Source organism: Lutra lutra, chromosome 11, assembly GCF_902655055.1.
Source record: "Lutra lutra chromosome 11, mLutLut1.2, whole genome shotgun sequence".
Lineage (NCBI taxonomy): Eukaryota > Metazoa > Chordata > Mammalia > Carnivora > Mustelidae > Lutra > Lutra lutra.
The window spans coordinates 106086307-106096694 of record NC_062288.1 but is presented as its reverse complement, the minus strand read 5'-3'; the positions used below and the strand labels follow the sequence as shown (position 1 = coordinate 106096694).

General features: G+C 45.7%; 1 protein-coding gene across 1 annotated transcript; it reads left to right on the top strand.

Annotated features, from left to right (window-relative positions):
* Positions 1-2622: 2622 nt before the first annotated feature.
* On the top strand, positions 2623-10047 carry CNPY1 (canopy FGF signaling regulator 1). The gene is given in 5 exon segments (XM_047696146.1): positions 2623-2807; positions 2967-3055; positions 3058-3170; positions 4875-4971; positions 9067-10047. Coding segments are annotated over 4 exon segments (294 nt in total). The 5' UTR covers positions 2623-2807; positions 2967-3009; the 3' UTR covers positions 9105-10047.
* Positions 10048-10388: the final 341 nt, after the last annotated feature.

The following is a 10388-nucleotide window of genomic DNA, read 5'->3' as shown; positions in this document are numbered from 1 at the left end:
TGATAAGAAAACTGCCAGAGAATCGGGTTTTCTCTGCGTACAATGATGGCGGCCGTCGCCATTCATATTGTAATGAGGCTAGTATCTCCGAGACCGTCCTTGCGGGGTGGAGACAGCCCTCCCCTAAGATTACAATAGCAGTTGCGTTATTGACAAGTACTATTCAAAACCTTCAACGTACAGAAAGAAAGACTTCGTTTTATTCCACTTGTCTCAATACTTACTGCCCTCTTATAATCAAAACACTTCGAGGGGAGAAAAAGGCCCAATTATTCTGTGAACAGTCGTTAAATTTCCCGAAGGCAGTTCAGCGAAGTGGACTCATTTCAAACTCCAATCCTGGTGTTTTAGCAAACGCGGAAAGCATCTTTTTCTTTAGCATTTTCTCATAAAATTGGGTGCTTTGATTGAGATTTTAAAATCTATTTTTTAAGTCTTCTGAAATAGCCTCCAGTAATCTCCTGTTGTGTTTTCCTTTCTTGTTTTTAGTGGAGATTGTAATGAAGCATTTCTGAGCTATCTGCTGGCCAGTATTTTCTACTCTTCAAGAATGCTTACTCCGCAGGGCCAGCGAACGACATGTTGAAAAGCCCTTTCGCCTTCAGACTCACAAAACAACAATTCACGTGTTGATCTCTTGCTGCGAACATATCTGTGTTAAAATAGGCACCACACTCGTATATTTTAACGTGGAAATTTACACTCCCAAAACTGGAAAAAAAAAATCCGTGTTGTGGCAAGTTTTCATGTGGGGACTGTTTTTAAAAAGTCTTACCGCGGAAACGAACAGAAACCCTCTCAAAATAAGTTGTGGAGGTTTTATGCCCATTAACCTCTGCTCTGCTCACATCCGAGATGCTGGGCGATTTCTGCACACGGCCCAGGACCTTAGGGCAATTTAAACAACAACAACAACACATTTTCGGGAGTGGTCTCAGGTCACGTGAAAATACTGGGATGTATGAGGACGGCGATGAGGCTTCCCCCAAGCTCTTCCGGGCTCAGACCCCTGCCCTCCTGAGATTACCACTCCCACCCTATTTCTTTTCCGACTGGGGACGACAGGGGACGGAGTGGGTGGAGAGAGGATCCAGAGTGGACTTCTCCGTTACAGCTAGATGTTTTTAGGTGAAAGGGTGCACTCATCCCCAGAAAGTAAATGCTGCTTTGCTGACAAGGAGAAAGTGGCATGAAGTATTTCAAACATAGCAGCACAGCGGAAGACCGGGGCCTGGCAGGAAAAAGCCCTCGTCATTCTGCTAATGATCTGCTTGATTAACTGTAATTAAGAATTTATCTCAGTGTTCTATAACTTGCAGACCCAATACAAATTTAATCCGTAGCTCCTGTAAGTCCATAAAAACGGATTTTCGGTTTGTCTATTTACCCACCTATTACCTTTTTTTTTTTTTTTTAACAATTTACAGTGCTCGATGGGCAGCATTAAAAGTGGAAGTAAAAGGCAATTTGTATTCGGAAACGCGCTTGAGGCCGCTTTCTTTAGGGGTCCTTTGACTGAGACATTAAACACACACACGCTCCGGAGTTTTAAAAACTGATGGTTTAGTGAACAAGCAAGGACACGTGTTGGTATATTCTAGTTTAATAAACGATTTAACTGAGAAAAATGAGCGCGTGGGCCTAGAACGACTGGACGTCAAACCCAGTTTGGGGGGACTGCGGGGACAGCATTACCGCGCACCACGGTGGGGGGCAGCGGGAAGTGAACCAGGGGGGTGTTTTTTTGGCTTTTCCCCGTCCACGGTTCTGTTTTTCGCGGAGTCCACTCCTCCCCGGAGCGGGGGGCTGACGGCGGGGACCCGGAGCGGCCAAGCCCGGGAGCGGCGGGTCCGAAGGCGCGGGCGGGCAGGGCCACCGCGCCGGCTGCGCTCGCGCCCGGGAACCCGCGGACAGATGGCGGGAGGCGCGGGACCCTTTGTGCGCCCCGAGCGCGCGCCTCAAAGCCGCGCGGTCGCCGGCACCGGAAGGGTTCACAGACTGCGTCTGAAAGGGGACAATGGAGTCTGGATGGATCAACATCGCCGAAACCGAGTTCATTTGCGATTCAGCACCCTTTCAGCACGGTTTTCAAGCAAACTTCCTGCTTTGATCAGCAGAGGGTGGCGAGGGAGGAAGCCCGCAGAGGCCGGGCCGCGGCGCGTCCAGCGGCGCCCTTGGCGGGTCCCCGCCCCCTTCCGGAAGGAGCCGCGGGGACGCGGCATCCTGCAACCTTGACCTGTCTAGACGGGCCCCGAGTTTTTGTCTCGGTTTCCAAGGGCGCGGGGCTCTCTTTGACCCCCGCGCGGGGCGGAGGTGGTGGCCACGGGGTCCTCTGAATCCTCGCCGGATTCCGGAGGGGAGCGGGGCGCGCGAGACGGCACCAGCTGTCCCCAGAGCCCGCGGGCCGCGCCGGGGGCCGCCCTGCCCGCCCCTCTCCCCCCCGCGCCCGCGGGCGTCAGCGCGGCGGCCGGGCACCCGCGCCCCGGGGCGCACCTCTGGGCGTCCGCCGGGCTGGTCCGGGATGCGGGGGCGCGCTGCCTCGCCGCGTCTCCATCCCTCCCAGGCCCCTCTCGTCCTCTCCAGGTTCCGCGTCTCTCTCTCTCGTTCCTCCCTCTCTCTCCCTCTCCGTCTCTCCTGCAAGTCCATAATCACAGCCATTTTCTGTACTCGGTGCCTTCGTGTGCGCGCTCAGCGGACTTTCCAGGAGGATGACCCGCACAAGCGGACTTTATAGTTTCAATATAGGGTTTTGCCTGCCCACTTGCAAACACCCGCCCTTTTTCAAAAGCACCATTTAAGCTCACTTGGTAAATTCTGTAAGGAGGACAGCGGCGCGCACGTTCTGCTGCGAGGGGGACGCAGGTCGGCCTTCACGGGGGGTGGCGAATGTCTCCATGCGCTTCCCCGCGAGCCCTCTCGCGCCGCGAGCGCACAAGACCGCTTCCCTGCCCGTGTTGTCTTCGTAGGTCCCCCTGGCCCGCTCGGAGGCTTTCCTGGCCGACCTGTTGGATGGCGTGTTGCCAGCGGATGAACGAGTACAAGCTGGAAGAAGACCCCTGACCAAGGAGAAGGCGTTTAAGAGATTTGCCCCAAGGAAAGGAGACAAAATATACAAAGAATTTAAAAAATTCTATTTCTATTCTGATGCTTACAGACCTTTGAAATTCGCGGTAAGCTCTCTTCCGGGCAGGTGAACCCTGGGCGCCACGAACACTCTCTGGTTTCTCTTTTTCGCTATTGCTTGGGTTGGTGAGTTTGGAGACACTGAGCATTCGAATGTTATGTTTGCTTTGTGGTCCTGCCTTTTCAGTGTTGACCGGGCATTGAGGAATGTGAGACACCTAACGGGGGCTCTGGAGACAGGAGACATTTTCCAGAAAGTGCTATGGCAGCTTCGAGGGACTTTGAGACACAGTCTGTGTGTTTCTGTGCCGTGGGGCTCGGGGAGGGGTCTCTTCCAGGTTCCCACAGAAAGAATCAGGGGTCGTGGCTCCTAGGTTAAATCCAAATTAAAATGAGTGTCGCTTTCAAATATTTACAAGCCGAATGGTAGAGGAAGAGTGACATACATCATTTGTTCTCCACACACACACACACACACACACACTTCAGGCTTCACAGAAGAGAGAGAATTTCTTTCCTGAGTTAATTCAAGTATTTAGCACAAACTAAGTTAAACAAAGGCTTAGGTATGATAGCTGGCTTAATGCCAAACTTCCATCCAGTACAGTGTTTATTTTAGATGAAGGCTGGCCTCTGGGTTCCTAGAATGTGCCAGGCAAAATATATTCCAATATATTTCACTTTACTTAATGCTGTTGAATCAGACGAACTGATGGGAAAGCCTGTTTAAAAAATGTATTAAGTTCACACATTGGCCAAATGTCAGGCATGCTGAAACCCTGAAATAAGGGCTTTAGCTGACTTTTGAAGATTTCATTTAATTAAAAAGTAGAGGCAATAATTCCAGGTTAAAAGTACTGTGGAAGAGAAATTGCAATGGGTGAGTGTGCTTGCATTTCACAGGTTTTAAATCAACACATTGTAGTGGAATTTAAATATTTTTAAAGGCCATTGAAAAATTTAAAGTCTTGCTTAATGAACTTGGAAAATGATTTGCAAGTCTCCAGTGAATGCCCTTCTGCAGCTTCCTAATTCCTGAAACTTTAGCCCTGTGGGTCTCTAACACAGACACACACTTCACTTAGAATTGAAGACTTTTTTTTTTTTTTAATGTCTGGGCAAATTTGGGCCCCCTCTTCTCTGAAAAGTTAGCTTTGGAGGTAGAAACAGAGTGAAATTATGAATGGATCTCTAAATGGTAGGAAAAGAAACTTCCCCGAGTAACTGTCAAGCATGTCACCCACAGTGGGATTGAGGCCGGTTTGTTTTGATCGCTTTCAGCGATTGTTTTCACACTTCAGACTCTGTTTTAAAACCACAACGTGGATTGTTCTGTTAAATCTGAGGGAACCGGGTTTAACCATTCCAAGGAGCTGTGTTCTTTAAAGGGTTCTAAAACAAACAAAAACAAAGCTAAGACTTTTCGGCCCCACCTAGGAGACCCATTTCTTCCTAGTCCTCCCATTCCAGTTTAAGGGAGAGGAAACAGATACAAAGAACTAGTTCCTCCCTTACCCTCGTCTTTCAACACCACTAATCAGTCGGTTAAGTCCCAGGAAAATGATGCTATTAACATTCTGGGGAGAGGGGCTCGAGCCAATGCCGTGATGTCTTAAACCAAAGGGGCTAATAAAAACGGGCCACCTTGGCAACCTGATTTTCTATTTTCAGCTAAGAAAATGTTGGTAAGTGCTTCTAACGAGACGCCCCGTGCGTGTCTCTCCACCTGTGCTGTGACTCCGTTTCCGCAGTGCGAGGCCGTACTAGAGGAGCACGAAGACGAGATACTCTCTCTTATCGCCCAGGAGGCACATCACCTCGCTGACAAGCTGTGCAGTGGAAAGGCAGGTACTGGTGTCTGATGAACATGTGTCCTCGCGCGCCCCACCCCCTCTCCCCCTGCGCCGCACCATGTTTTTTCAAACGGCGCCTTGCTTTCTCCCTGCCACCGAGGGCTCGCCCCTGATTCAGAAAGACACCGAGTGTGAGAGAACAAACAAACAAAACCACAGGGCTCCGGGGGCTCCGGCTCCCGCCTTGACACATCTTGCCTCTGCTTTGTCAGCAAAGTCTAAGGGGCTCAGGCTAGACTCTCAGATGTTAAGGACCACGTGTTCATCAGAATTGGACGGACCCAAAGCACTTTCTCTTTCCAAACTCCGAGAAAGCTGGGCTTCTCCATCCTGCATCAGGAAGGAGAATCTCTTTAGGACTTGCCTACAGACAGAAGGTGGGATCTTTATTTAGTGCGAGATTTTGAAAAGGTTTTTGTTTGTTTGTTTGTTTGTTGATCGGTGAGGGGAGCTGGATATTTGTTTTTCACGTTAATTTCCCAAAATCCACTTGTTCTTAAAATATTTTCTTTCTGGCAGAGGGTAGAAAAGAATACTTGAGTTATATTCACACACACACACACACACACACACACACACACTCAGAAGCTAGATAAATTAACAGAACTTGATTCATACAAGTTGAAACTATGTTACTACCTTTGGCCTTTCCACCTGTTTGGTGGCCTGTGAACCTTCTAGGGGAGTATCACTATGATGCTTATTTAAAACACTTACCAGAATGTAGCCAAGTTGGGCAGCCTTTTCAGAGATCTTGGAGAAAATGAACCATGCATATGAAGACAGTGATTTAAAGTCCTGGAAGTACTTTTATGCCATCGCAGAATCTTGAGATATTTAGCAATTGCTTATAATAGAGTATAACGCACCTGCATCCGCAGTATCGAATTTAGTGCCAAAATCCTTAAGTAATGTTTACCGCACATTTGTAGGTAAATATTCATGTCATCAAAAGTTATTAAAGAAGAAAGTTATAAATCCACATTAACAGGGAAAAGTTTCTTACTCTGAGTAGATAATAGGGTTGTTTTCTGCTTAAAATCCAGTTTGAAAAATAATAATAAGATCCAGTTTGGTTAGGAGTTTGAAGAAGAGTACACGGCATGACACAGTTAGGGTTGTCCGGGACTAGGGTTGTCCGGGTGGGGTAGACCTGGCTCGCGGAGTTCAGTTACGTAATGTTGCAATGTTGTGAAATTCACATCAATAAGGGCATAGCCATGATTTCCCAAAGATAGTATTTTCAAGTTTTTCAAACAATTGAAGATGTACATATGCTTGAAGATACAAGCAAAAATGCAATGACCAAGTCAGAAAATGTCTGTTTCCTGGTATTTTCCTCACAAAGGGTTTGGACTCATCATAACCGTCTGTGGCAAATGCAACAAATTTGCTCCGTAAACACCTGTTCAGACCTTACAGGCAGGCCTGAGAAAGTTCCTCCAAGTCTTCACAGCAGCCCTTGACCCACAGAATCAGATCCTGGGAAAGGCTCTGTCCTAAATGCAGCAGTTTGACTTGAGTTCAGTAACGTCTTTTCACTCCTTTGCGTATTTATAATTAGAAAAATAAACGTGAACCCCGAGAAAACATGAGCATAAGGGGAAACTAAGATACACGCACGGCTGCTGGTGTAACATAAAACATTAGACAACTAATTCTCAATAGGTTTGATTGTTTGAAACTGGTGAAGTCCTTACACTCTAAACAGAAACATCAGGGCTGCGGGACTCCCGAGAAGGCCAGTGAGCCACCCCAGAGGTGACCGTCTCTGACTGCACCACAGTGCCGTGGTCTCCAGGCTGGGTTTCTCTGTGAAACCCATTTATGGATATTGCAGATATCAGTTAAAAACTGCGGGTATGTTAATCCTGAAAAGAGGCTAGACTTGCCCCCCCACAGCCCCGAGTCCGCTACTGTCGAAGTAAGTTAACAGCCCATAGCAAGATGCACGTTTTTCAAACTTAAAAATTATTGCCAGAAAAGGCTAAAGCAATACCTCAGTAAGAAAAATGGCATGTGATAACCCCGACAACAAAGAAGCGGTGTTTTGACGTATTGGGACGGTTTCAGATGCCCGTGTAGAAGGTGAGATGCTCCTGTGATAGAAGAACTGGGGTGCTCTCCCACGGAACGTTTGTACGGGGTAGCAGGTGTCCTGTGTGAGCTCGGTGTCCGTGCTCTGCTTCTCAAGGTAACACTTTACCTTGTTCTGTTGTCCCGCAACTTTACTGTGATGGATCTCCGCGTTTTAAAGATGTTTGGAAGACATGGCCGTGTGTGTGTGTGTTGTGTGTGTGTGTGTGTGTGGTGTGTGTGTGTACTAGAGGCTCTGAACGTGCCTTAACCAGTAACATGCTACCCAGAGTCTGCGGTGTCCAAGACACTCCACTGAGGTCTGTGAAATGTGTACAGACTGTTTTTAAGGAGATAACTTCTCTTAAACAGATGCTTCTAGAACTAGAGGTTTAATTGGAAAGTTGGTCCCTTTTCCTACTTATGCATGTGTGTGTGTGCGTGTGCACGTGCATTTCTTATATGCGTCTATATATGAATTTTGCTTTTTTCTCTTTCACGTGGGTCATTTCACTTTAATTTTTCAATAATTACGTAGTCGCACATGAGGGCACACTCACAGACTTTAAACCTCAGCTTTTGTGAGGAATAATTGACATGAAATTGTAAGGTGTTGGAAGAGTGCATTGTGGTGATTTGGTGTGTGCGTGTCTCATGAGAGATCCCTGCCGTCCACTTACTCAACACTGGATTCCTTAAGTAGAGTATCAGGACTGACAGTGCACCCCCATCCACAAACAGACAAACGGGGAAGGATAGAGAAAACATCTGTTACATTCAAGATGACCGTTTGGATTTTAAAATAACGCATCAGTGGGATTTTCACAAACATTATGTCCACCTTTTGAATCAGTAAAGAAAACCTCAGTGAAAGACGATGTGATTGTGGATGGGGCTGTGGATACCCCCGCCGCTTTAATCACTGCATAAAACAAAAGTTCACCAAATACATCCCGTTCTTGGGGTGTAAGACAGAATAAGAGGGCTACCCCATGGTAATCTTGGGGTTTTTTTCCCCCTAGACAAAAATTTTAAAAAGAAGAAGAAGAAAAGTGAGCTCATTAGATTTTCCTGATGGAATATTTTGTGGCCCGTGACCCAGGCTTTGCAGATTGTCATTTTAACATCTTGAAGTCAAGATGATGTTTAAAATCTTAATAAGATAATCGGGTCATGATAAAAAGTGTAGCTATATTCCACCGATGGTAGAGAACATAACACTCTAGATCATGGGTGAATGGGTAGTCTGCGGTTTGTGGGGTCGTCATTAGCTAGAGTGTGAGGGTGTCGATGCAAGACAGAAATGTCTTCTGGACACACGTCACTTCTGCTTTCATAGTAAATCTTAACATTTAAACTGTTAGACTGACGAATCTGTCACAATGATCATTTGAAGGCAACACAGGAAATAAGGCACCAAGTATCATGAAATGTTTAGGCCTGCATTTAAAGGAAAGCATTTTTACCTTTCTGTGCAGCCTTCCCAGTGATAGTATTGAATGATAATATGCCAAACGATTGCTTTCAAAGGCCGGTATATTCCTGTTTTAAATAAACGATGTAGTTAAAATAATCCATAGTCTTTTTAAAGAGAATTGGTATGAATTGCTTCCAGTTGGAAAAGGAGTATGTGTTAGAGCATCTCCTTGCCTCTCTGCTCCTTGGGATAAACGCCAGGCGTGCTGTGCCCCAATTTAAAGCATTCCTTAAATACTCGCAAGGCCATGGGCAAAATGGTATGATCCCTGGGCTTTGGTTTTTAAATATTCCAGGAAAAAAAGGCTGGAAGATGGGACTAGAGTAGCACAGCTTTGACAGGTGTCGAGGCCAGGTTTGGGGTCCGAGGGAGTAGACTATACCCTTTTCTCTGCTTGTGTGTGTATTTGAAAATTTCCACAATAAAAAAAGGTTTTAAAATATGCTTCCGTAAAAATGTGGGGTTTGCAGAAAGTTAGTGACTCACGCGCTGTGATTAAATGTGAGAGTGATGCTGCGTAACTTTTCCTCCCCCCAGATCTCTGCAAAACCGCTGCTAAGCAGACCGAACTCTAGGGTGCCAGGCCCATCAGGTGGTGAGGAGGAGAGCCGCGCGCACAGGTCAACATCCACGTTCATATCTGTATGTTTTCTTCACGGAAAGAAAGTCTGCATCTCTCATTTATACCGTGTCATCTCATGTATGACATTTTTTGGGAAAATCTGTTGTTTGGCATCACAACAAACCTGGTTCTTCCTGGTTCTTTCTATAGGGGAGGTGAGGAGGGCATAAAACAAATTACCTTTCTGGATTTTGGTACAGAGTTGGGGGTAAAGCATTTAATTTGATAATAGGAAAAAAGCGAAGCCATTTCATAATGAAATAAGGATCTGATAATGCATTTGTTTATTTGGTGCACGTCTACAAGGATCCTGTTCTCTTTGATAAGAACTTGATTTGATTTCTTAAATACTTGATCGGTCAGGAAATTAAGAAAATATATTGCTACAAATTCCAGATTATGTCTTCTTGGATCTATATGGTGATCAGTAAAGAAACAAGGCTATTTTATATCAGGAATGAAAATCAAATTTCCAGCTTTAAACCCTAAGTTTAAAAACTTTTTAATCTCTAAAATGTAATTGAATGTGTAAAAAATAATGAATATTTTTACAGCGAGCAGGACGGTGGTCTTTCTCATGCATACCTTCTGAATTCAGATGATTCAGAAAGTTGATTTATGATTACACTGTGCATTCTTCAAAGATGATACCAATGACCATGTTTTGTTTTGCTGCAAACTCTATCGCGCGTGTGTGTTTTAAAAGACTTTCGGCTAACAGTCAGCATGTGTATCTTCCTACTAACTAACCTGTTATTCTCCCGACTTGGGTGTTTTGGTAGGTGAGGAGGTGGAGGGGAGGGGAGACCTTACGAGAAATCAGCCATTGATCACACTTTGTGCAGAACCTAGTAAACATATTGCTCTTGGGTATCTCACTGTCTCTCTTAAATTTACATTCAATGGAATCTGACTTTAATTATTTAAAATGTCAGGATGTGTTCCACACACTTCTTTTTAAAAAAAGAAATGCTCGTTGTTGGCACTGGGAATTTTCCAGGTAGGCTGAGATAAATTCTGCCCTCAAAGAGCAAAAAACCCGCTTGGCATGTGGTCCATCATTGCCTGGAAATCTCAGCTGAGGCTTTGGCAAGGGGAGAGTTCTGAAACTTAGGAACATTTACCAAAATTAAGGGGAAGCAGTTTCCACTTTTTTCCTTCTTTCCTCCCACTTCTTACTGGAAGTCAGAATTTTAAATTCATGTCACTTGTTTTTTTGGGGAAACGGAAAGGCATG